The sequence below is a fragment of the Trichomycterus rosablanca genome, chromosome 15 (genome assembly GCF_030014385.1).
Source record: "Trichomycterus rosablanca isolate fTriRos1 chromosome 15, fTriRos1.hap1, whole genome shotgun sequence".
NCBI classification, from domain to species: domain Eukaryota; kingdom Metazoa; phylum Chordata; class Actinopteri; order Siluriformes; family Trichomycteridae; genus Trichomycterus; species Trichomycterus rosablanca.
The window spans coordinates 6,198,765-6,224,215 of record NC_086002.1 but is presented as its reverse complement, the minus strand read 5'-3'; the positions used below and the strand labels follow the sequence as shown (position 1 = coordinate 6,224,215).

The following is a 25,451-nucleotide window of genomic DNA, read 5'->3' as shown; positions in this document are numbered from 1 at the left end:
AACGCGAATGAAATATCCTAATTACGAATTAGTAAATTATTATACAAATACATATGTATAGCCTATTTAAATAGATGTTTTCATATGTTCACAATGCAGCTACATGCTGGTTAGAACAATTAAAATGATGTTGTAATGTTATATAGTTTTCACTGACGCTCCTTTAATACCCAATCATCTGATACCACTTTTTTGCTACCTGTGAAGGTTTCAAAACAGGTGAGCATTTTACAAACCCCTGAGTCTTATATTGACCCTGTCCCAACTTCTATAAAATCTTCATACATTCATTGTCTGTTTTACCACCGCTTTATCCTGGTCAGGGTTGTGGTCGGTCTGATTTATTTGGCGAAAGGAAGGAAACACCCCGCACAGGTTGCCAGTCCATCAAAGAGCACACACACACATACACACACTCATATTTGGGGTATTTTTAGTAGCTCCTCTTGGCCTGACTGCATGTCTTTGGGAGGAAACCGGAGCACCTGGAGGAAACCCATGCGGACAAAGAGAGAACGTGGAAGCGCCACACAGAAAGGACCCAGCAAACCAAACTAAGGCCCTTCCTGCTGTGAGGCCACAGTGCTACCCGCTGCGCCAAAAATAAACAAATGAATAAAAGCAATGAATAATTTAAAGGAAAAGAAAGAGTAAAACAAAGTGCAGTAACAATAGGCACATAAAAACAAATGCTTTCTGTTGATGCTATTGATAGTTGCTCTTGCAGACTTAATAGCATAACAATCTCTAAAAGCTACAGATGATAATATTGGTAAACATGATATTAGGAAATATTTATTAGTCACATTAGTCTTGGCTCTTATCAGTCTAAAACCCAAACAAGACTTAGTCAAAACAAAGTGGACCATAATTGTGAAGCCAGCGTTTATGGTTTTGTGTAATTCCTAACCTTAATTATGAGCAGTACAGAGAATAAAGAGTGAGAAAAACAAAAAAGGATGGTACAAAAATAAGCTAAAAACTATAAAAACCCATATTAGATTACCCATAGTTTCTTGTTTCTGTTTTTCTTTCTGGCTGTCTTGATCTGTCGCTCTCTCCAAACTCAAGGTCAGACCCACACAAGGCCTTTGTTTTTTGGCTCCTGTCCTGCTTGTACTAAAGTGTCATGTCTCCGTTTGTTATACTTTATCACACCTATTTTTTGCACTTTGGTTTGTGGGACAAGTTTGACCCTGTTTCATTCTTTGTCTCTCAGCTTACATCAGGTTTGCACTTGCAAAATGTAACCAGCAACCTCACTACCTCAGCACAAACTAGTGTTTGTATCAAATGAAGAAATAATACAAGTACATTAATGATGGGATCATATGGCTTTCAATTAGTGCAAGTCAGCAAACAGTGCACTTAACATTAAGATCATATTAATGAGCATAATTCAGTTTTCATGCTTGTCAATAGTGCAAAGCAGAAACTTAATTATATCTTAATTAATACCAAACATGCCTGGAGGTTTCTCATTACTTAAGTTATTAAATACAATAGACAATCCATCTGGAGACAAATCGTTTGCTTAATACGGCACCATCGCATCCCCTGCAGCATTTTATTTTGCTGACATTTAAGCATCCCATTTTGTCAAACTAAAGTGAAGTGAATGGAGGAAATAGATATGGGTACTGAAAATACGGCACACTCAAGCTGGGACAGCAAACAAGTCACTTCTTCATCGCCTGTCCACGCTAAACAGCGATAATGTGTGATGAAAAAGGCACGCTAGAAAACCACAACAGAGTCTGAACAATCAGGCATTATGTTGACATGCCATCACATAAAGCAGCTCATATTATGTAAAGCCTTTCTCTGAGTTTTACTGACCTGACATCAGTTGTGATGATGCTTTTACAATAGTAAGGGGTACTTACGTGAGTATTTGAATATGGGCAGAGATTAGTCTATGACAAAAGACATCTTTCTGTACCTTGTCATTTGGGACAGAACATTACAAAGTAACAAATAAAAGTGGCAAAAAAGCCAAGTTCCAGCACTGATAAAAAAAAAACCTATTAATCAATTTACAGAAACAAAGTACGTCTTTGTGTGCAGTGAGCACTTTGAATTTCAGTGAAACAACCAGCTTGAATAGCAATGTGATCTTGGATTGTCAGTATTGGTAAATTTAAATTCAGCAAAACCAATTCTACTTAACCCTTAAAAACATGTGCCGAAACCAGTAAATATACAAGTAAACACCTAGCTTTTTTTTTTAATGCATTAAGTTAAATGAATCTGCCTGGTACATTAATATAATGTTTTTGTTAAAAATACCAGCAACCCTACCTGGGTCTCAAGTAAGAGCCGCCAAGTTAGATAACTAGGTTAAGGTGTATCTTTCTATGCAAACAAAATCTGGATCTAATCAAATATAGTTTTGTGATTAATAAACCTGTTGGTTGTCCTGTTGTGTTTGTTTAAGTTCATTCCCTGTAGATAAGGCCTTATGTCTACTTAGTGAGCAAGTGAATCTCATATTGTGCATTAGCTACAGAGTAAGTGAGCTGCAGTGCTGGAAACAACCATGAAGAGGCAGATCCCTAACAATCAGATCACTTCCAGGCACTTTAATAATGTATTTATGAATGTACATACTTATCAAAAGTGATCAAGGTGGAACACAAGTAAGTGGTTTTACTATGTATTTTTACAGGTCAATTCAAGTTGACATGTTTGCAGTGCATTAAAATACTATGCATAGTTTAAAAGCCAATAATACTACATGTTCTAGAATTTGAGACATTTCTCAAAATTACTGGTATCAGAAGACCACAAGAAATAAAGACAGAAGAATTAAACTGTTAAAACAGGGTCTAATCAGCACAGCCAAGCAGGAAATGAGTTTGCTGCTTGCGTCCTTAAAGCATGGAGGAAAGAAACTGAGCTTTGATTGCCCTCTCGTGGAATGATGAAAGTGTAACCCTAGAAAACTTAACCCTACTTGGTTAAGTTATATCAGACTTATTAGTTAGAAAGAGCCAGGAGGTCTGCGTGGTGTCTTTATCTCATGGACTAAAGTTTAAAGCTGATAATAAAATCAGGTGCTAAATTCATAAAGGCTTGATATATTAATACAGTTCAAAGGTTTACAGTGACCCCACCTGAATTCACTTTATAGAACAGTTTGTGTTCCTACAGTATTATTTTACTGGATACATGCAAAATGTGTTTATTAAATAACATTTTCAACATTTACATAGTGAATGAGTAATACACAATACACCATGATAAATACACAAGTCTAAATACTTATAATAGCTCTAATAAATTACACAATCACACACAAAGCTGTTAAAGCTGCTTAAAGTTTGTAACTTGTAAAAAAGAAAACTGGCATTCAAAAAAACTTGTGTGAGAGCATATATTGCACTAATGGTCATACAGCAAAAATTAATTTGATGGATGCAAACAGCAATCCAAGAGACAGTGATGAAATAGTCTTGCCTTAGGCTGGTGCTTCCATTTTTGATGGCCAATGGTGTTAAAATACACAAAGCTATGCCGAATGTGACCCAACACCATTGGCTATTAAATAATACAGTACAACTTTAGGGTCAAGACACAGTGTTTTATTCTTTAACAATTAAGTTTATGTCTACCATGTTTGTGATTTGTTATTATTATTGTTTTACTTTGTGTGAGTTAGTCTACAAAGATTCTTATGCGTCTGCATCAAGTTTGCTGTGGGGTTTGTGTATGTGTAAGCATTTCTCAACCTATGTCTGTGAAATGCGTGGATGCCTAGCATGTGTATTTGTAAATGTGTGTGTGTATCTGGGCATAGGTATTTGTAATGTTTGTGTAGCCACGCAAATGTATTTGAAAGATTTCAAATAACTTAACTTACAAACACCCCAAGAGAACTGTCTGTCTGCACATAAAAATGTGCACTGTGGGTTACAGGATATTACCAAATCCCCTGCCAGCCTTGAATCCCCTGCCAGCCTTGAACCCTGTAGGAATTTTCTTAATATTGACTGAAAATCCCACTGCACCTCCACACCTTGTCCCTAAGGTTTTGCTGGTTATAAATGTTTATTTATCTCAGCCTGCTGTCTACTTTCTATACAAGAGCCTTTTATATGGGATGAAATAAAAGCTTTTGCACCATAAAGAGTTTTGTTTTTTGGTCAACTGATGGAAAGGTCAGTTGAGGGTATCATGATTTTACTGGTTTTTAGGGTGACACATGCTATCGTAACAACAGTGTCTTTTTCATGCTCTGTGGTAATTTTAGCAAGACAATGCCAGGCCTCATACAATAGTATGACTTCATAGACACAACAGTCCAGATCTGTCTCCTATTGTAAATGAATGACACATCACAAGTGCTCAGCAGTCGGTTGTGACCACTGTCCGATTCTCCTTTAACAGTTAGTATAGTCAGTTCCCAGTGTTAAACATTGCTCTGTCCTAACTTTTTAAAGAGGTGTTGCAGGCATCACCTTCTAAATTTGATGAGTATACAATTAAGAATGTACAAATAACAGATTTTAGTTTTAGTGTATCTTACAAAACGTCCCAACTTTTATGAAAACGGACTATGCATATTTTCTCATAACCTTTAATACCCATTTTTTGCAGTAATTTTGGCACTATAGCAAATAGGTTTTAAAAAGAAGTTTGCCTTTAATTATGGAGAAAATCTTACTGGTTTTTTTCTTTAGTTTTGTTAAATTTAGGTAAATTAAACGTATATAATCTGAAACTACTGTTTAACAGTGCTTGTTTAATACTACTGAGTGTAGTAGTATGGACTATATGAATGTGTATACGGATATTTATCCATACTACTTTATAGGCCCTTTTCACATTTCCGGGTTTGGAATGCGGAAGTAAAAAATAGCAGGGTAAACAGTGCAGCTTAGCCGTACCGGTAAAATGGAGCAGCATAGCAAGTGCTACTGTAGCGTACCTTTTTGCTCTAAGAATAAAAGAAAACATCCACATTTAAGTTTTCACGACTTCCCCAAAAATGTACATTTACGCCTTAAATGGATTACTGCAATTAGGAGAGAAGAAGGTGCCAAATTTACTATTCTGCGTGGCAGTACGTATGTGTGTAGCCTGCACTTCAAGCCTGAGGAGGTGTATGTGAAAGAGGGAGGGAGCAGAGTTAGACTTAGGAAGGGATCGGTTCCATCGCGATTTGCCTGGAATGATTTTGGGAGTCGGAAGGATCGTCAGGCACCATACAAGAGGGCAAGTACTCGCCTCGGTTTTAACATTGAAGCCGCAACGGGAGAGAGAGACGAGCAGGAACCGGGAGCGATGCTAAATGAGCCCATGGCTTATGTTATGGAGCACGATTACTGCCATCCACCATCTCCTGGTGAGTCACATTACAACTAAATATACCAATATAACAGTCTAAAGATACTATATTTATCTGAATAACAGTGTAAAGATACAATACTTACCTGAACAACAGTCTTAAGAGTCTATAATATAGCCTGAATGAATGTCCAGCACATCATTTGACTTCATTTTAGATATTTAATGTAAAAGAATATCGTAATGTCTTTTGTCACAGGTGCAGTGGATGCTGCATCTGCGAGGATAAAGGAGCTGGAGCACAAGGTGATGGAGCTGGAGAATGAAATAAAGCAGATTAGGCTTCTGACAGACCAACCTAAGCTGAATAATTTCTGCTCAACTGATGAAGAATTCCGCTTCTTCACAAGATTCCCCTCTGAGAAAGTCTTCATGTTGTTCTGGGAGTCTGTTGCACCATCAGCTTCTAGGATCATTTACTGGACCAAGGCACAGAGGGAGGCTTATGGAACACCCAGTCCTCATCGCAAACTGCCCCTCATCGATGAATGTTTCCTTTTTCTTTGCCGCATTGCTGCTGGACTCAAGGAACAAGCTTTGGCGTCAATTTTTAAGGTCAGTTTGTCCACTGTTAGTCGCATCATCATAACATGGACCAGTTACTTATACCTGGTTTTGGGTTCTCAACCTTCATGGATGACTCGACAGCAAGTGCAAGCTACCATGTCTGAAAAATTCCGCCAGTACTGCCCAGAGGTCCGTGTGCTGATTGACTGTACAGAGGTCCGCTGTGAGACAGCAACATCACTCACCCTACAGTCTGAAAGTTTCTCAAATTACAAAAATCACACAACTTTCAAAGCACTGGTTGGTGTTGCTCCCTGTGGTGTCATCACATTTGTTTCCAAGCTTTACACAGGCTCCATCTCAGATCAGGAAATAACTCGGAGGTCTAACTTCGCCAGGCTACTGCAACCAGGAGATGGAGTGATGGCTGATAAGGGCTTTCAGATTGAAAGGATGTTGGCAGAAGTAGGTGCAACCCTGATCATCCCCCCCTTCAAGAAGTCTGCTCAGTTCACCAAAGAAGATGCTGAGAAGACACAAGCAATAGCACGTCTAAGAGTGCTGGTGGAAAGGGCAATCCGCAGAGTGAAGGAGTACCACATCTGGGACGGGGTTGTTCCACTTTCCCTCACGGGCTCGGTCAATCAACTTTGGACCATCTGTTGCTTGATGTCGAACTATCAGGGTCCCCTGGACATCAAGGAGGATAAACCTGTTTGAACGTGCATAGTTTTAGTAATGGTAACATATACAGTTAGGAAAATAAGTATTTGATACTTGATGCCGATGATACACTTCAACTGTGAGAGACAGAATCTAAAAAAATCCAGATAATCACATTGTGTGATTTTTAAATAATTAATTTGCATTTTATTGCATGAAATAAGTATTTGATCACCTACCAACCAGCAAGAATTCTGGCTCTCACAGACCTGTTAGTTTTTCTTTAAGAAGCTCCTCCTATTCTGCACTCATTACCTGTATTTATTGCACCTGTTTGAACTCTGTCTCACTTCACAGTTGAAGTGTACCTACGATACAATTACAGGCCTCTCCATTCTTTGTAGGTGGGAAAACTTGCAAAATCGGCAGTGTATCAAATACTTATTTTCCTCACTGCAAGTGCAATAACGGCCATTTTCAGGTTCTAGAATATTTCAGTTCAGATTCATGTATTTTTTCTAATTTACTTTGTACAAAACTCTGCTTACATGCTTAAACCTTTTCATCACTTTTCTCAACCACTCTCCCTCAAGCAAATATGGTTTCTCTTTAGTTGTTCAGGTGTTACGGTTATTGTCTAGAGCAGGGGTGTCAAACTCACGGCCCGCTGGCCAGATCCGGCCCGCCACGTCATTTTATGTGGCCCGCGAGAGCTTAAACGACTGTACGATTGTTGTTTTGGTTCGAGTCGTTACAGAGACGCGCTTATAATTTAATGGGAGTCCTGCGCCTTTAAGTACAACTGGCGACATCGTAGTCATGGCAACTAACTTTGACCTCGCTGAGTAGCCATGTGACTTTTACTGCAAAAGAACGCGAAGTAGCGTAGTCAATAACGTAAACAATAATAAATAAATACAGATAATTATCTTGCAGTATAATACCAAAGCATCGTCTGTAAGTAGTGGCGTTTATATTCTCGGTTGTTAGTAAATGTTTAGTGAGTATATCACAGCGCTTTAGTTACAAATTTACCATAATTAAATACAATTGTTACTGTTACTATAGCAATTAGTATCTTTACATTAAATGCTAACTCGTTAGCGTTATTTTACGTTTGGTTAAATCTCATATTGTACCAGATGTAACACTTGACTACAGCTGTGTGCTTTTACTGTATTAGGTTCTTTATAGTTTTTATTGTTTGTATTTTTACTTCATTTTGATGCACACAGTGTATCACACAGCTGGCGAGCAAATAAACCGACTGTATTCTGAAGAGATCTTTCTGTCTGTCTGTCTGTCTGGCTGAGAAAGGGGGATAAACTATTAGTGAGGGCAGAATGATTGTCTTAAAAATACGCTGTAAAATCCTAAATAAACTGCATCTTTCAAAATGCAGGCTGATTTTGTGACCTGCAAAGTGACACATCCCGCCAGTAGATGATGTTACACATATTTACACATGATCCTAAAATGTACAAGAAGATAATTAAGAAAATTAAACATAAGGAGGAAATTTAATGAAAGTGAAAACAAGTTTGTGCTTCAGGAAGAGAAACCGGTGCATCTCTTGTGTTATGAGGCTGTGTCTGTGGTAAAGTAGGACAATATAAATGCAGAATTTAGCCTCCAAGACAAACAACAGACTGCAATCACAGCAGGATACGTTACAATCGGCCCTTTGAGGGCCACAATAATGCTGATGTGGCCCTCGGTAAAAATGAGTTCGACACCCCTGGTCTAGAGGATGTTTTTGTATGTTGATGTTGCTTCTGTTGAAACAACACTGGATATGGAAAAATGTTTCATGAATTAAGATGATCATTTTAATGAATTTAAGTAATTTTTATAAATATTTACTAATATAATAAATCAAATACATTTTAACCTACTTTTACTCTGCCTTTTGTTTGTTTGTCAATTCAGTTACGGTTATCAAAACTAATGCATTCTTTAGAACACAATATTAATATTGTCTCAGTGAACATGTTTATTTTTGAAGTGCATTTAAGGGTAAAATGTTTCTTGATGTGCACTTAACTAACAAAAACAAATTACGACAGCAAACAAATGTCTGAATATATTCTCAGTGCTGGTTTATGTACGTACATTTTTTAAGGCAAAATTCAAACAGAAATAAGAGAATTCAATATTTAAACAAACAAAACAATATAATACAGCAACAACAAACAGAATCGAGAACTATTTATACAAATCTTAATTTACTGTCTATAAATATTCAATCTGTCTTTTCTATTTCAAGCTTAGGTAGACATCCATGTATACATGATGATAAAATGCATCCAGCTTCTCTCTCATGGATTCTATTAGTCCTTGGTCCCACCAGATCCTCTGAATGGTGACATCAGAGTGGGTATCTGTGATGATGTCACACCATTCGAGACCAGTAATGGCAAGCTGCCCCTGTACCTGCCAGTAGTATTTGTGAGTGGCTTTCAGTGTAGCTTCACCACCAACTACTTTAAGGTGTTTAACCTCCAGGACTGATGCCACGTTGCAGCACTTCACCTCTGCCAGTCCAAATGGTGGTGATGCTGTAGGGTCATAAACCCTTGCATCTGGGCTTGCTCCTAGGTGTGGAGCATCTGGATGGATGATGACTCCACATGGCAGTACTGAGACATTGCATGATTCAGAGTACTGTTTTAACACCTCAGACTCCAGTTCCTGTCCTCTTCTCATGTCCCTGGTTTGGGGTGTACCTTTAAGGATTCTTGTTGCCAGGGCTTGAGTAGAAGATTTTCCGCAGACGTGGCACACCTCACGAAATCTGCTTGCTGTGACACGGGGCCGGCGCACTTGGAACCAAAGCTGTGAGGTAGACTGCTTCCTTGTATTTTCTTCAATTATGGCTGTTTGTGAGGCAGTCACTTGCAAGCTTTCCAGGTGACATTTCTGTTTGTAGTTGGGTGTAAAGTCAAATTGAGATTGAAATCTGTAATTATCAATGGGCAGTTTAGGATATTCTGGGGCATGTGGGTGTTTGATTAATTCGCTGTTACTTTCAGGTGGGCACTGATAGGACAAAACTGAGCCATATGGCACAGAACCAAATCTGGAATCAACCATAAGCAGCTCTTCATCACGATTTAGAAGTGACTTGCATATTCCAGGTTGTGGGCGCATGTTTCTAAGCTTCTCTGCGAGTTCCAAAACATGAGGGTCAGGAAAGGGACCTTTGCAAAAAAAGACAGGAGTTAAGTTGCCTTAAGGTATTATGACCTATTGCTCTTTTTTTCTTGTTTTTTCTTTACATTATATACACCATCTTAGTATATACCTTCATATATTATATGATGTTAGTTCTTAAATCACCACTATTTGTTTTACAGTGTGATATCAGAACATTGCATTTAACACGTTTTTCATTTGCATAAGATCTAGCACAAAATCTTGACCATACAGAAGTCTTTGGAAAATACTTATCAGCTCACCTGGATATGCTTGATAAAGTGTTGACTTCACACCTGTTCTGCTGGTGGACTTCGGCTTCCGAACTTCCATGTCACCTGTTGATTCTGGCTGTATTCCCTGGAGATGATAATTTGGAAATAATGTTATATACTAGTTATGAGGATTGTACTGAATATATAGTAATGCAAAAAAAATTATGATGATGCCCTTCTTGTGTTTTACCTGAGTTCTTGGCCTGTGCCAAGTTTGCAAGGTGCTGGTGCAGGCTACAGGAAGAGGAACTGTTTTAAAGCCCATGGTGCTATAATGGGCACTTTGATAAAGCAATGCAATAAGGTGATTGCAAAGAGCCTTCCCTGCAACACAGGTGCATGATGTCATCTGTACCTCTGCAGGAACCTGGGTGGCATGAAAGGTTATCTGTATTCCAAAGCACAGACATACTGTTAGTAATGAGAAAATAAAGAATTTCTAATTGCAAACATAAATAGCAATATTTCAGCCATCCATTGTTATTTTATTTGTAACTTGTTAGGTGACTGTCTAGTTGAAAAAAACTGAAAGACGAGGAAACATACTGAAACTCCAAACGACCCTGCAGAACTTTAATATTAGGAACAGGACGACAAATTAACTCTAGTAGATTTACTTCACCATAAGGTAATGTAATGTTGATTATCTAACATAAACAGCATAAAGTCAGCTTAGGCTTAATTGAACTGTTTAAATAAATAGGTGTAAGATAACAATGTATGTTAACAATAATTTGTCTCCCTATTGATGAACCTTCCTATCTAAAACACCTGCACTCTGTGGGGCTCCTCATTTTTCCTCATCGATCGAGAACACCTAGCCCTGACTGTCACTTCCTCACGGACTGTGTTTGAAACTGTATATAAAGGGGGAAACACAGTTCTTTATTCTATCCAACTCACATCCTAAAATAAGCACATTAAATCTTTAGCAGTATAGTAACTGTTTAAATAGGAGAAAAATGTTAAACATCTAGTTATTCCTTCTGACTATCATGACTATCCATCCTATCTGACTTGCTAACTGCTAAGCTGTATAAAATTAATGACTTACCCTCGTAATTGAAGAGATACCCCTCGTGAAAGAGTTTGTAACCCTTCTCAGCTTTCAGTCGTTTTGCAACCGACACCTCATCAATGATCCGGGCGATGTCGGCAAAAGAAATCCGTGGGAGATTATGCAGAGACGCAGTGGACTCCATTACAGCGGCGCTTTGTTTACCCTGCTAAATGAAACCGGAAATACGTCATCGGGCTCTGTGAAAAGGGCGAATTCAGTAGTATTGTAGTATGTGACACTGGAACCATCCGCCCTCTAGCGGTCAAAGTGGACGTCTGTCCGTGTTGCGTAACAAATATGGCGATTTAGGTTTGAAAAATCGGTAAGTATTCTTAAATAAATATTTATATATATCGTATTTTATAATGTGTATGAACGGTTTATATTAGGACATAAAAGTAATAAAATATAGCGATGTGGTGGAAACTGACTATCTGTGGCCTGTTTACTAGGCCTAGCCTAAACAGCGCGCGCTCTGGTTTAATCCCAAACGGCTTTATACATCCTACATAGGCACCCTAGTATGGTATAATGCAGTAACTCTAGCTAGTGCACTTCTTTTCTGGTATTGATTAATTTGTGATTGAGCCAGCTAGATGTTTACAGTCGTTGCCTTGCTCTTCTTAACAAATAACCAGGTTTCTCATTTCTTAGAGATGACAATGGAAACAAAGGAAATGTTACAGTTGGTGATACAAATAGAAAAACTACACGAGGTTGGAAATTACGAAGACATTTTATGTATTTTAACAGATCTTCACAATGCTCACGTATCATTAGTCCAGCTACAAACCACAGACGTTGCCATTCGTGTTTATCAGCTTTTAAAGACATGTCCAGTAACTAAAGTTCGCAAAAGTGCCAAGGGTCTGCTTTCAAAATGGAAGCGCCTATACGGTTCACCTTACGAACACAGAAATAACAAATTAACTCCAACTGAAAAGGGTGAATTAATTTCTGGTACCACAAAGCACCTTGATCAAAATGAGAGAGACAGTGAAACAGTTACGAGCCACAAAGTCGAGCACAATATCATACATCAGGATCAGGAAACAGGAGACCATTCTTCTAAAGATGCCACTATATCAACAGTGGAAACTAGTTTGCCAAAACCCAAGGATCTTGAGACAGTTCCTTCAGGAGAGTCTCCAACCACCTTGACACTTTCACCTCAAACTGGCAGTTTTACAAACTCCACCACTTTGAGAGCCAAGTGTGTGGAGCTACTTCTCCAGGCCATAAACCCAGATCAAAAATCAGACCCTGAGCAGACAGACTTGCTTCACAGCCTGGCTCAGACCATAGAAACACACATTTACACAATCCATGGCAGCAATTTACTTAAATACAAGTCCTGCATAAGAAGCAAAATTGCCAACTTGAAGAACAAAAAGAGCCCTCATCTGCGCCATGGACTTCTGACCGGCACTCTGGCTTCGGATGCGTTTGTCCGCATGAGTGCTGAGGAGATGGCTGGCGAGGAGCTACGCCGGCTCAGGCAGGACTACACGGAAGCAAGTATTGGTGAGCACCAAATGCCGCATGAACTGGAAGGGACCCCCACAACGAAAGTGCGATGCCAACGCTGCGAGGGTACAGACTGCAGGATGACACAAGTTTCCCGTGGCACACTTTTCCTCCCTTCCTGGGTCAAGAGGGACAGTGCAGATGAGGACGCCTTGACATTTATGACTTGTACCACATGTGGGGCTCAGTGGTATCATAATCGCTGGGTGTGCCTTTGATTAAGTCTAGAGTTTAGGGCATTGGTTCTCAGCTTTTTTGTCAGCAGGGTAAACAGTGCCCAAGAGCCAGTTTAGTGGGCAGCAGAAATTCAGTAATGTATAGTTATTTATTATGTATAGTTCTGTGTGTGTTTTAATATTGCCATTTTTGTTATAATACAGACTGTTATAATACAATACATTTTCTTGTAACACTAACATTTAAAAATTCTTTGTCAATTTAATGTGTCAAATTAGTCAGCTAAAAAAAATCACAAACAAATGTGGGCTACTTTTGGGGCATTTAGCAACTATCTTGTAACATGCTGCCTACCCCTGTCGGTGAGCTTAGATTACTGTCTCTCTTTGCTGAGTATGTATGTGAATGTTTGGCATGCACTGCTGTGACTTTAAAGACTGTTCCTCTTTCAACAATAAATATATTTTCAGTTTCCTTAAGTATAAATTAATCTCAACTTTGGGCACACACTATTTGTCCTCTTTAGCACTTCTGTTAGTTATTTTGCTTACATGTAAAAGTGTTTTTTTTATATTGTTAATTAGCTGTCAACCAATATAACTTACTTGTCCAGCTGTGTTTGTAACTGTGATTTAATTACTGCAAATTCAAGCTCCTGTAAATAGACATTAGGATAAAATGTGCTACGCTCATCCTTAATTGAAAGTATTAATAGTTAATTATAGTCAATAGAATGTTTCTGGGTTAACTGCACAAAATACAGTGTACCTCCCCCACAATTTCCTCTTTTCTCATATTTCTCACACTAGATGGTTTCTGATTCTTACACAGATAGATTCTCACACAGTCAATATACAACAAGAGGAAACAACATTTTTCATTTATTACGGAAAGGGTTTTGCAAAACCCATATCTATCGCATGAAAAATATACTGCCACACTAGTCTTAACTAGTTGTGCCATCCTAAGCAGCAACAACTGCAAACAAACATAAAATGCATTTTTTAAAAAGTGTACAAGGTGCTATGTGTGTGTAGTGCTGTATTCTAAGGCTCAGATTATAATCACAAAAATAGATTTGGTGCAGAGATGCTGAATGATCTGGTCTAAACTGTTTGGCCTTAAAGACATGTGACATGAAGTGTGCGGCATGCACGGAGCATGTGACTTGGTGATCTGCAGTCTGTGGCTTATTTGGCATCATGCTTTATTTCAGGAAACTTTAAGCATCACTGAACAGCAAGTTCCAGTTTCTCTGCAGTTACAGTATATCTCAGATCATGAATCTCTTTCAAGAAATGGGGAAGTACTGTATTAGCAAAGTTTGTTTTATTTAGAATGGTAATTGATTAGACCATTCATCCATTTAAATGAAGGACATGAATATAAAAACGTATTATTAATGTAAAACTTACTTCACTTGTGAGGCCCTGGTGTAACAATTATAGGTTTCTGACGAGAAGAAAATTGTAATATAAAGCATATTTAGTGCTGCATGTTATTAACGGCACAATGCAGACTTTTGTTTTTTCCTTCTATATTTTGTTTTTGCATCCCAATAGTTGCAAGTTTGGAAAATCCAACTACTGGCATATTTTAAGGTATAGAAAACCAGACTTTCTATGTCGATGCAGGAAGAACATGCCAATTTAACACAAACAGTAAACAGAGGTGTGAAATCCAGGTCCTTGGAGCTGTAATGCATCAACAGGATCACTACTATTATTGATCATGGCAGTTTAATAATAAAACCAGGGGCAGATTGCATGAGAGTTTCTTTTTTTATTATTTGGTTTAAAGATAGATATGTTGAGTAAATTTGTCCTTTATATTGGACATTAGTTGTTCCAGTAAGTTTAGACTAGACATTGTGGGTCAAACTGATTAAACACGGCATTTTCTTTACTCATGCAGGGGTGTCACCATATTATGTCAATAAGACTTGATTGACAAACCGCTGCATATTTGTTAAGCATTCAAGTTTGATTGATTAAGGTTGATTGCTTCACCACGTCAGTTGACTCACTGTTTTAAACTGTGTGATCTTTCTGTTTACTGACTTTAACAGATTAAATGTTCTACAGCTACCAATTCTTAACGAAAGGGGCTGTGCAGGGGCTGTTGAGTTCGATGCTTAGACTCGACTCTGGTTCATGATTCAATCGAGTCGATCGAAATGCTGACATTGTATTTAATACGCTGTGTTACACTCTGTCTTATTGTCCTAGCAATAAATACTTCAGCGTTCCTTAATCCCGATAAAATATGTGTGTTTTACGGCTGTCTAATTTCAGAAATGGTGAGGGCTATTCTGATAAATTCGGAATCAAGGTGTTTAGAATCGATGAGTCGACTTGATACAGTATGAGTGTCTCGAAACCAAACAATGAAAAAAATACATGTCAGGAGAGATTTTGCTAAATGAAACAATGCAGCACGAATTAAATGCAAACTGCACTATCAAGATTCGTAGTTTAAACAACAAGGACGTTTTTCAAATGTAAGTTTGCCCAAGTTGTTCCTCAAATGTAGGATTGTCTTGATATAAACTACCAACAATCTGTAACTAAGTAAAGTGTAAAGTTGATGACGGGTCAAGAAACATATATTTAATGTTATCAACTTTATTCTGTCGATAATAAGGTCTCGAGTGGCATTTTTAACGTTAGTTTTACAGTGTGAAATTGACTTTAAAGCTTAGGAGTCGACTCTTGTTTAAGAACATTTCAATTAAGTGAATCGACTCTACTGAACCGACTCTATCGACTCGAATCCCAGCCCTACTGTTGGTCATATGAGAATGAAAGGGGCCTGAGGGCGCCATGACTCGGAATAATCCCGACTAGACAGTTGTAATGGCGTCTCATACACAACTGTGCTACACTCGTCGCTAAATCATAAAGGTAATGCAGATACAGTTTGGAGAAAATGAGTGCATTTCAGCTAAGACGTGTGTGTTATTAAATATAGAAAAGCTGTCAAGTTAAATAAATTGATTAATCAGCCTTTAGCTAGCGGGAATGTTAAACAATCCAGGAAGCTTGTTCAAATCATAGTTTGCTTATATGCTATCCAGTTTCATTTAGCTAACTTGCTACTAGTGTTACACATTTACTGCATTAATATCGTCTTCAGTTGTTTAAATAGTGGTTATTTAAATACAACTGTTGCTCTAGCTTTAATGTAGAATTGAGATCTTAGTGGATTGTACCGGCTGTCAGTTGCTAGCTAGCTGAATTGTAGCTAGATCAGATATGCAGTGTTTTCTTCCATGACAAACAGATATTACATTGTACCAGACAGTAAAGATTATTAGTGCAATTTCATGTTTTGCTCATTTTTGCACAGGATAGTATGTAACCCTCAGCATTAATGGTGTCTCAAAAAATGTGCAAGTTTCCCATTTGCACTAACAAACTCTTATACCATGACCGACACTGTAGCTTCTTAAATTTTGCATTGGTAACAGTTGGTTATTTGGCATTTCTGGATGATGTTGGTTTCCATTTTGTATAGGAGAACCTGAACCTGCATTTGTAGATGCAGCAACAAAATGTTCACCAACATACAGAAAAATCACTGCTTTATGTTTCCCCAGTATTCTGTCTTTGGGATCAAGGGTTTAATATTCAATATTGGTTTCAAAGAGGTTTTTGTAGAGCCTATGAATCTTTTGATTATATTATGGACTGTAGATGAGGATTATCCACAATTCATTGCAATCCAGCATTAAAAATATTGTAGACTGTTGGACTCTTCACTCATTTAAGTGCAAGCCTTCAGATGCAACACGTTGGATATTGCCACATGTGGATAATGGAAGTTAAGGGTTTGTTGTTGGACCCCATTTATTTTAAACTGTTTAAAGTAAAAAGCTGAAAAAATATTAACATCAGGTTAATGTAATTGATGTACACATAAGATTACTGTATTTTGGCTTTCACACTGTATCCAATGACATCTTGGAGTGACAAACATGTCTATTAATGTTTAAAATATTATCCGACGGGACTTTATATGGATTTCTATAAACGTTTTACACCATTGTGGGAAGATCCCTGTGGGAAGATTTCTTTACAACTGTGGGAAGATCCCAACCACAAACCCATTCTAGCTTCTTGGTCAAGGCAGATTTCATTTAAAATCCCCTGGTACTTCAGAGTCCATAAGTGTGTGTTAGGTTTAGATTAGAATGCTCTGTGTTGGTCTAATCTTACTGTAGAACCTGGTTTCAATAAGGTTTAGTGCTTTTTTCTTTTCTTGCCCACCTCTCAAATAGTTTAGTTTGTTTATTAGGATTTTAACATCATGTTTTTACACTTTTGGTTACATTCATGACAGGAACAGTAATCATTCATTACACAAGGTTCATTAGTTCACAAGGTTATATCTAACACAGTCATGAGCAATTTAGTATCTCCAATTCACCTCACTTGCACGTCTTTGGACTGTGGGAGGAAACCGGAGCACCCGGAGTAAACCCACAGAACATGCAAACTCCACACAGAAAGGACCCGGACCGCCCCACCTGGGGATCGAACCCAGGACCTTCTTGCTGTGAGGTGACAGTGCTACCCACTTAGCCACCGTGCAAATAGTTCAGAGACTCGAAAACCTCAAAACTGGCCTGTGCTCTCCAACCATGAGGTCATCCCTAACATGTTTTTCTGTCTTAGGTTGTGTGTTAATTTATTCGCCATGGCCACCAAATCCTCTCTGCTGAAGGTGATCCTGCTGGGGGATGGCGGTGTGGGCAAGTCGTCTCTAATGAACCGCTACGTGTCAGACAAGTTCGATGCGCACCTCTTCCACACCATTGGTGTCGAATTTCTCAACAAGGAGCTTGAGGTAGATGGGCGGCGCGTGACGCTGCAGATTTGGGACACGGCTGGTCAGGAGCGTTTCCGGAGCCTGCGTACACCGTTCTACCGCGGCTCTGACTGCTGCTTGCTCACGTTCGGTGTGGATGATGCGCAGAGTTTCCACAACCTCAGCCACTGGAGGAAGGAGTTTACCTACTATGCTGATGTAAAAGAGCCAGAAACCTTTCCTTTCATCGTGCTTGGCAATAAAGTTGATGTCACGGAGCGGCAGGTGACCTCTGAAGAGGCACAAGCTTGGTGCCGCGATAATGGTGGCCACTCGTACTTCGAAACAAGCGCCAAGGATGCCACGAACGTTACTGAGGCTTTTGAAGAGGCGGCTAGACGCGTGTTGGCACTGGAGGATCGGCAGGAGCACACGATGCCCTCGGACGTTGTGGATTTACGCAGGAAGCCGAAGTCGGGCAGTCGCTGCTGTTTGTAACAAGTCAGTCAATGGATATTTTAATGCTGACTAATGGAGTTCAAAGACTTATTGGACTTCACTTGTTCACTAGTATATCCTGTTTCACAAAAGGCTTCATAGTGCATGAAGAAGTTCAGCCATTAATAATATATTTTAAAATAAGCCAAGATTACTTTCACCAGTTTTTGCTTATCATAAAACTGTGACTCAAGTCTTCATGTATGAACTGGTGGAAAATCATCATAGTGTTTAAAGAAATTTAGCTTGTTCCCCACCTGATTATTATCTACTACATCTGTAGATTATAAATACTGTACAATTATATTTACATTTAAAGTGGACTCTTAACAATGGCTGTCAAAACCCATGGTCACACCAGAAGTTTGCATTTCATGTTTGTTGACCCTAGTCGGATTGGATTAGTTTATCGGGGGACCCAGGGAAATTACGGCTTTCACAGGTGCTTCTGTGTTTTTTCCTTCTACGTCTCTAAGAAAATAAATGACGGTGCAAATGACCTGTTTGTGTGGTAAAACCGCCTACATACTCTCTTTACATTTAGAGAAGCAGAATTTTACAAAAGAAGCAGAATAAAGTTTATTTAAAGAGCATTTCTCTGTATATGTTACGTGTGGAGCGTGCATGATCGCACACACAGAAAGTTGCTTCTCCCGAGGAAATTTAATTACCAACCAAACTCACGTGCTTTAACACAGAGGAGACGTGGAAAAATGTGTTTGAAATATTTCCCTGATAAACTAATTCAATCTGAGAAACAAAACCAATCTAGAGTAATCTAGAAGTCCAGGCCTAGAAAAACACCTTCCACTGACAGTTCTCTCGCTAGTAAATCTGAGTAGAAAAACATCAGTACTTAAACACAACGATTAAATCCATTTGCACCATCCAGTCAACCTCATTCCAACAATGTCACTTTTTTTCGTGTATAAATTACAGTTGGTGCTTTCTATGTCTAATCCACTGGGTTGCAATACAGAGGATCAACCTGACAGTGAAAAACAAAACTGCTACTGGTCGCTGTGAATGAGTGGCAGCTGAGTAACCTGCAATGGATTGACACCCTGTTCTGGGTATTCCTGCCTTGGTGGAACCGGACCTGCTACCCTGACCAGCATAAAGGGGTTGATGAAAATGAATGAATGAATAATTGCTGCCACAGTAACTGCTATTTCATTTTTTGTGGTTTTATTTCAGTACAATTTCTTCCTGGTAAGCAACCATAGACTACAGATGTGATGGATAGAGATTAGGTTATTAAAAAGCCTTGGATTTAAGTCTTGGATTTAACTTATAACCAAAATATATTGTGTTTGGATAAAGAGTTCACAAAGGCACTCTTTGTGGGTCTTGACTGACTACTACCCATTCAAAATAAACTACATTAATGATGCATTCATAGACTAATACAGCATCTGCATAGCAGGTGATGCTGATGTGCAAGCAGGTGTAGCTTCAAAGAGTTAAAATTCATAGAAAGGTCTGCTTTAAAGGTTTCTTTCTGGCTAGTAAACATAATTTGTTTGAGGAAACTCAGTTGTGATGACGATGTTTAAAATGAGATTTTTGTTATTTGTTCAATTCTGCAAACATTAATTAATTGCTACAGTTAAATATTCAAAAAGGTTGAAATTCTAGTTGAAATTGTGTTCAAGTGAAATCAACACTGGTGGGCAGAGGAATATTGGTTTTGGACAGTGTTTGATGAGATGCACACCTATGGTATACAAGTACAGCCATGTAATAAATAGGCGGAAAGATTTCTAATGCAGAATTATAAAGATCACTGTTGATTATTAAGACTGAGAAATAAGGATTGATTTATGTGTAACACTTCATTAATAATAAAAAACGATTTAATCATGTGTACTAAACATTATGACTGACAATTTTTGCTTAATAGTGCCTTTTCTTTTCTGATGGACAAATAATTCGTTGGGCATCGCTAACACTAGTGACAGACTAGAACTCTGCTTGTGTGCATTGTTGTTAGCATTACCCTTAAGTGTGGCTAGCCATGCTGCATAAATATGCTCTGACCCTAAATAACAAACTAATAGATGCCCAACTGTGTAAAATCAAAACTACAAAAGAAATTACATGTCAATCTTTACACTAAAATGATCATGACCATGTATAATATAAAACACGTTTCCTAACTTTTACATTGTTTTCTGTATCTTTCTGTATCACTGTTTTTAATGTTGTGTGTTGCTAAATGACTTGATATTCATTATAAAAATAAAACGCATTGTTAATAGTTTTGAATTTATTTAAAATTGTGTTTTATAGCTAAATTTTACCTTTATTTTACTATTAACAGTATTTTGTTTATTTTTTAAGTTTTCCAGTTTCCGGCTCCTGTTCTTTTTACCCAATAAGATGATTAATGTATGTTGTTTAGTATGTTAGGGTTTTATTTTATTACACTTTTTCCCCAGCTTTCCTCCCAATCTAGATATATCCAATAACCCAGTCTCAGTCTGCTTCCTTTTACTGCTCCTGACCTACACTCCTGACCGAGGAGGCACATGCGCAGAAGCCAAGAGCGTCTTATTCAGTTGCACAAGGCAGGTTCATATTTAGATCCGTATCACACCAAAGAGTCACGCACCGATTTCCATTATACTTATTTTATTTTGCAGCCAGGGTGGCACGGTGGCTAAGTGGGTAGCACTGTCACCTCACAGCAAGAAGGTCCTGGGTTTGATCCCCAGGTGTGGCGGTCCGGGTCCTTTCTGTGTGGAGTTTGCATGTTCTCCCTGTGTCTGCGTGGGTTTTCCAGTTTCCTCCCACAGTCCAAAAACATGCAAGTGAAGTGAATTGAAGATACTAAATTGTCCATGACTGTGTTCGATATAACCTGGAGAACTGATGAATCTTGTGTAATGAGTAACTACCGTTCCTGTCATGAATGTAACCAAAGTGTAAAACATGACGTTAAAATCCTAATAAACAAACAAACAATTTTGCAGCCATCAGGCAATCCCAACCATGAACGAGCCAATCATTGTCCGTATAGGTGCCCGGCCTGCTAGTAACAAAGCTGAGATTTAAAATGGTTAATTTAAAATTGCTAATAAAAAACCCAGAATCCAAAACTATTTTAAGTTTTTTGATAAATTCTTCAAATATAATTTGTTAATGTCTTAATCCAAACCAATTTGCAATTGTAAGTTTTTACGATCCAGCTGTGACAATCTGGCAGATGGAGCTTAAACCTTAACCACTGAGCTGCCACTGGACCAGGAAAATAAAGAGGTCTATCCTAGTTATAACAGAACCTAATCAACATGTCTAAATGAACATATTTGTGCTATATGGTTGTTTACTGTTGTTTTGTCACAGGGTCATTAGTCTCTCAGTTACATTGGCATACAATAATCTCACATTTCTCACAATCTCTTGGATCAGATTTTGCTGGTAATACCTGAGAACTCACCGTTTGCAGCAGCGTGCAGCATTTTACAGGCAAGAAATTCTACACAGAAGTGAAAGACATCAAGAAGTCAGGAAAGCAGTGCAACAAGACACAGCTGAGTTTAAGTAGAAGGTATGGCTACAATTAGTAAATCCAGTTGCATTTATCAGTGTAATTGGATGGCATTGTGGGTAATGTAGTAAACTGAAGTTTTCAACACACTGACAAACTTAATTTCAGCTATGAAGCATGATAGAGGATGCATCATGATTTAGGACCACTTTGCTTTCTTAGTGCTTGGAATGCTAGCTGGCACTGAGCGAAAAATGAATTTAAAATAAGTTATAAATTTGTTTTACAGAATAGGCCAGAAGATGGTACATTTCTTGAAACTTAAAATATGGTGATGCAACCAGATCACATAAAAAATCAGCAAATAAAGGTTTAAACAGCGATTCAGACTGGTCTCACCACTGAGCTAGAAAAGATTTTGAAGGTTACTGCTGGTAAAATAGGTTTTAATAAACGTACAGTATCTGTTTCCACCACTGGCTGTAAATGATCAGTCAGGGTGTTTAACTGAAAAGCACAATTGTTTGTAAATAAGTTTATGCAGTATGATTTATTTAAATTAAGATTAGATCACATATAGAGTAATAAGGAATACACATTTTGTAAATGAAAAGACCAAAGGGAGGCTGAGTCGATCATATAAAATATCATTTTTACTAGAGAAGGTTACAAAAATCACTATACAGGATTCATACAACTTTTTAAATCAAATGGACTATGAAACATCTAGGACTACAATTTCCATCAATGTACAACGGCTGATTAGTTATAGCGAACAGGAAAAAGACGAATTACTATCATCTTAATAGAACAAGGGACTACACATCACCTGGGGAATAAAAGATACAGTTAATAGAATATCATCTCTCCATGCAATAACAAAGAACAATAGAACATCCAGACACACATCAATTTATACAAAAAAAAGAAGAAAAGTTATTGGGCACATCCCAGCAGTCACGTCCCTTTAATCAGAATAAAACATACAGCTAGAAATTTTACCATTCAACAATAATTATTACTGTATGTGTGACCAACAATAACATGCTTAAGTTCTCAGAAAGAAGCGAGTCATAGATCAATGTGAAAGAGAAGAACACTATTTATAAATGCTGTGATAACAAAGATATAAAATCTCAAAAAAGGTTGAAAAATGTGTCATTTATATATAGTGGTTATTTGGATGGCAATTATTCATATATTAAAAGAATCACTGAAACTCACAAACTCTAAGTAAATATGAAGCCATGAATAGTTTCACAGAAGGATAGCAAAAAAACCACAGACTGAAAAGAACAGTTCTCTATTAAAAAAAAACAGTAGTAATCTTATAATTTCCCTAATGTCTGAATATCTACCTGTACATTTGTGATGTGTTTCTAGAGGTTCTTTTGGTTTTCTCTGAAAAAATTATACTCTATGCACTGCTCTGTCTTTGCAGATTAGTTCCATTGTTTGACAGCTTTGTCATTTTTTCTATTTCTATTTTAATTTTATATTTTAAAAAATTTATATTTTTGCAAACATTTTAATTGTAATATAAGCTTTATTTTATTTCATATTTAAATGCATTTCCTTTAATTAATTTCACTTTTTATTGAACATTTTGTCTACTTACATTATTGGTATAGCTTAATTTATTACCATATTACTTAATAATTTAATCCCTTATCCTACTGCAACTGTTTAAATTTCATTTAGTTTTATTTTAATGATCATTTTTAAATGTATTATTTCTGTATTTTAATAATACAATCCATTATTGTTTTTTCTGTTATCTAATTCATGCTGTTAATTCAATTTTGTTTTATTGTAATATTTATTTTTATTTCAGTTTGTATTATTTCCATCCAATGTTCTTGTAGATATTTGATTTTTTTTTAATCCAAACATTTCACAATTACTCTTAATTAAAAATTCAGAAAAAATAATTATTTACTTCTGGAATTTGCTTATTTATAGGTTTCACTAAAAACAATTTATTTACCAAAGAAATCACAGAAAAATGCTAAAATATGAAAGAGTTAATAATTAATTGAAAGAGTAGAATTAATTGTTAAATAGTGAAACATATAAAGCAAAGATATACAAAACAGTAGATGCAATAGCTGGGTATTATTATTATTATTATTATTATTATTATCATCATTATTATTATTTTTGTTGTTGATGTTGTCCAGAAGTTCATTACGAATCCTGGCGACCATATGAATAATGTTTCTCCAGCATTTTTTTATGTTCTTTTGGGGATGTAGAAATGTAGAAATTAAAATCTATGGATGTCTCTGGTCACTTGGTGCTCATTGAGTAACTGCAGACAAAATGATATTAACCTCTATCGATTCACAATGAATATCAAAGTATAGAATAGCTTTATTTTGGGATCATTTAATGGCTAAACTAGTTTTCAGCAGGCTGACAACATCAGAATTTTTGTATCACCAGCCATATTTAGAACTTTCGGCTTATAATGGGTCAATAATAATATGTTAAGCTGCATCACTGTGGTGCATTCATTCTTACTCAGACATTTGACTATTTCTCAGCATGTTGAAATAACATCACTAAATGCACACCTGATAAAACCTTGCTATATCCTCCAGGTCTGACATTTTACAATCAAACCTTGTAAATATATTTTAAGCATCACTACAGCAAGCAACAAAAGCTAAAGAAGCATCTACCATTTTAATATCTACATTATGTATATATTATATAAAAACAAAAGCTGTTCAGGAAAACAATAACCAACAGAAGGAGAGAAAGAGATCAGAAAAGCATCATATTAAACCTGCCATACATTATTAAGTATTAAAAAAACAACATTCATACACTTTCACACATTCATTTATATATTTGTATATGTAAAAAACACCAAAAAAGGAAGTTCCTGCAAAATGTCTGTAGCATGTTAGTGCAGACAGTAAAGAGCTGTGTGAGTTGTGTGTTACATCAACAGTGTGGCACAGAGTTTTAAAGAATTGTGAAAACGGACATGCAATTGCACCGCTTCTCCGGCAGACGGCACCAAACACTCAATAGGTAAATTATTGGTGTGGCGACATCTTTCAGAAAAACCATGAAATTGCTTGTCATGTCGGTTTAGCTTGCAGGCTCCAGAAATAAAAAGCAGTTAATACAACTACAAGCAAAAAAACACTGTACATTGATTTATTTTTATTTTTGAATGTTATTATATTAGTCAAAACAGAATTACAAAAGTGTGTTAACCTGAGGCAGTCTTATAATATTTCACTGTAAACAAAGTTTGATTACTAAAGTCTCATCCAAGAGCTGTTTTGTATATTAGTCTAGATCAGGCATTGTATACAGATGAGTGATGTAGGAAAAACCTAAACAAATACAACATTTTTTATCTTCTAGTGGTCCACAAGGCATGTAAATGCAATGCCACAGTTGTATCTGCATCTTACCGTTATAACACACTGTTGATGAAGCACACTACTAGGCTTTGTTAGTTAGCACTGTATTGTGTGTGTGTGTGTGAGAGAGAGAGAGAGAGAGAGAGAGAGAGAGAGAAAGAAAGAGAGAGAGAGAGAGAGGGTGTGTATGTGTGATTTTGTGTAAATAATTTGATATCAGATATTTTATGAGTAGGAGGAGTTAAGGCCCTCCTTGGAGCGCGACTGCACATCCTGCAGCTCACCATCATCCTTGGTCTTGATGTCCTGGTAGGCGTGAGTCTGCTGACATGCGCCCTTCAAATATGCCCAGTTAGCCGACAAGATCATCAGGTAGTGCACCTAAAGAGGAGAGGACCAGAGCAGGAAGGGGGAAAAAGAGTAGAAAGTGCAGAAAAGAGGTGGGGAAAGAAGTATTAGCAGTGAGTGGGTTAGTTCAAGCTAAAGCTAAAGTTAGCTACAAGAGTTAGATTTAG

General features: G+C 37.3%; 5 protein-coding genes across 6 annotated transcripts in view; 3 read left to right on the top strand and 2 right to left on the bottom strand.

Moving 5' to 3' along the window:
- Window positions 1–4,797: 4,797 nt before the first annotated feature.
- LOC134329186 (uncharacterized) lies at window positions 4,798–8,336 on the top strand. Its single transcript, XM_063010373.1, has 2 exons — window positions 4,798–5,347; window positions 5,549–8,336. Exons 1-2 carry the CDS (start codon window positions 4,897–4,899, stop codon window positions 6,574–6,576), a joined length of 1,479 nt encoding a protein of 492 aa, XP_062866443.1. The 5' UTR covers window positions 4,798–4,896; the 3' UTR covers window positions 6,577–8,336.
- Window positions 8,337–8,615: 279 nt separating this feature from the next.
- On the bottom strand, window positions 8,616–11,191 carry LOC134329550 (uncharacterized). Its single transcript, XM_063010835.1, has 4 exons — window positions 11,044–11,191; window positions 10,180–10,400; window positions 9,978–10,074; window positions 8,616–9,719 (listed from the first exon to the last, which is right to left on the bottom strand). The coding sequence occupies exons 1-4, from the start codon at window positions 11,189–11,191 to the stop codon at window positions 8,776–8,778; spliced, it is 1,410 nt and encodes a 469-aa protein (XP_062866905.1). The 3' UTR covers window positions 8,616–8,775.
- LOC134329408 (transcription elongation factor A N-terminal and central domain-containing protein) lies at window positions 10,555–13,227 on the top strand. Its single transcript, XM_063010663.1, has 3 exons — window positions 10,555–10,617; window positions 11,095–11,371; window positions 11,704–13,227. Exon 3 carries the CDS (start codon window positions 11,706–11,708, stop codon window positions 12,792–12,794), a length of 1,089 nt encoding a protein of 362 aa, XP_062866733.1. The 5' UTR covers window positions 10,555–10,617; window positions 11,095–11,371; window positions 11,704–11,705; the 3' UTR covers window positions 12,795–13,227.
- Window positions 13,228–15,585: 2,358 nt separating this feature from the next.
- rab9a (RAB9A, member RAS oncogene family) lies at window positions 15,586–20,305 on the top strand. The gene is made up of 2 exons (XM_063010561.1): window positions 15,586–15,656; window positions 17,430–20,305. The coding sequence occupies exon 2, from the start codon at window positions 17,452–17,454 to the stop codon at window positions 18,058–18,060; it is 609 nt and encodes a 202-aa protein (XP_062866631.1). The 5' UTR covers window positions 15,586–15,656; window positions 17,430–17,451; the 3' UTR covers window positions 18,061–20,305.
- Window positions 20,306–24,877: 4,572 nt separating this feature from the next.
- Window positions 24,878–25,451, bottom strand: part of gpm6ba (glycoprotein M6Ba) — a 31,360-nt gene continuing 30,786 nt past the window's right edge. For both annotated transcript variants that reach the window (XM_063009831.1, XM_063009830.1), the window contains exon 7: window positions 24,878–25,317. In XM_063009831.1, coding sequence (XP_062865901.1) covers window positions 25,162–25,317 — 156 coding nt within the window. In that variant the 3' untranslated portion in view covers window positions 24,878–25,161. The remainder of the gene's footprint in view (window positions 25,318–25,451) is intronic.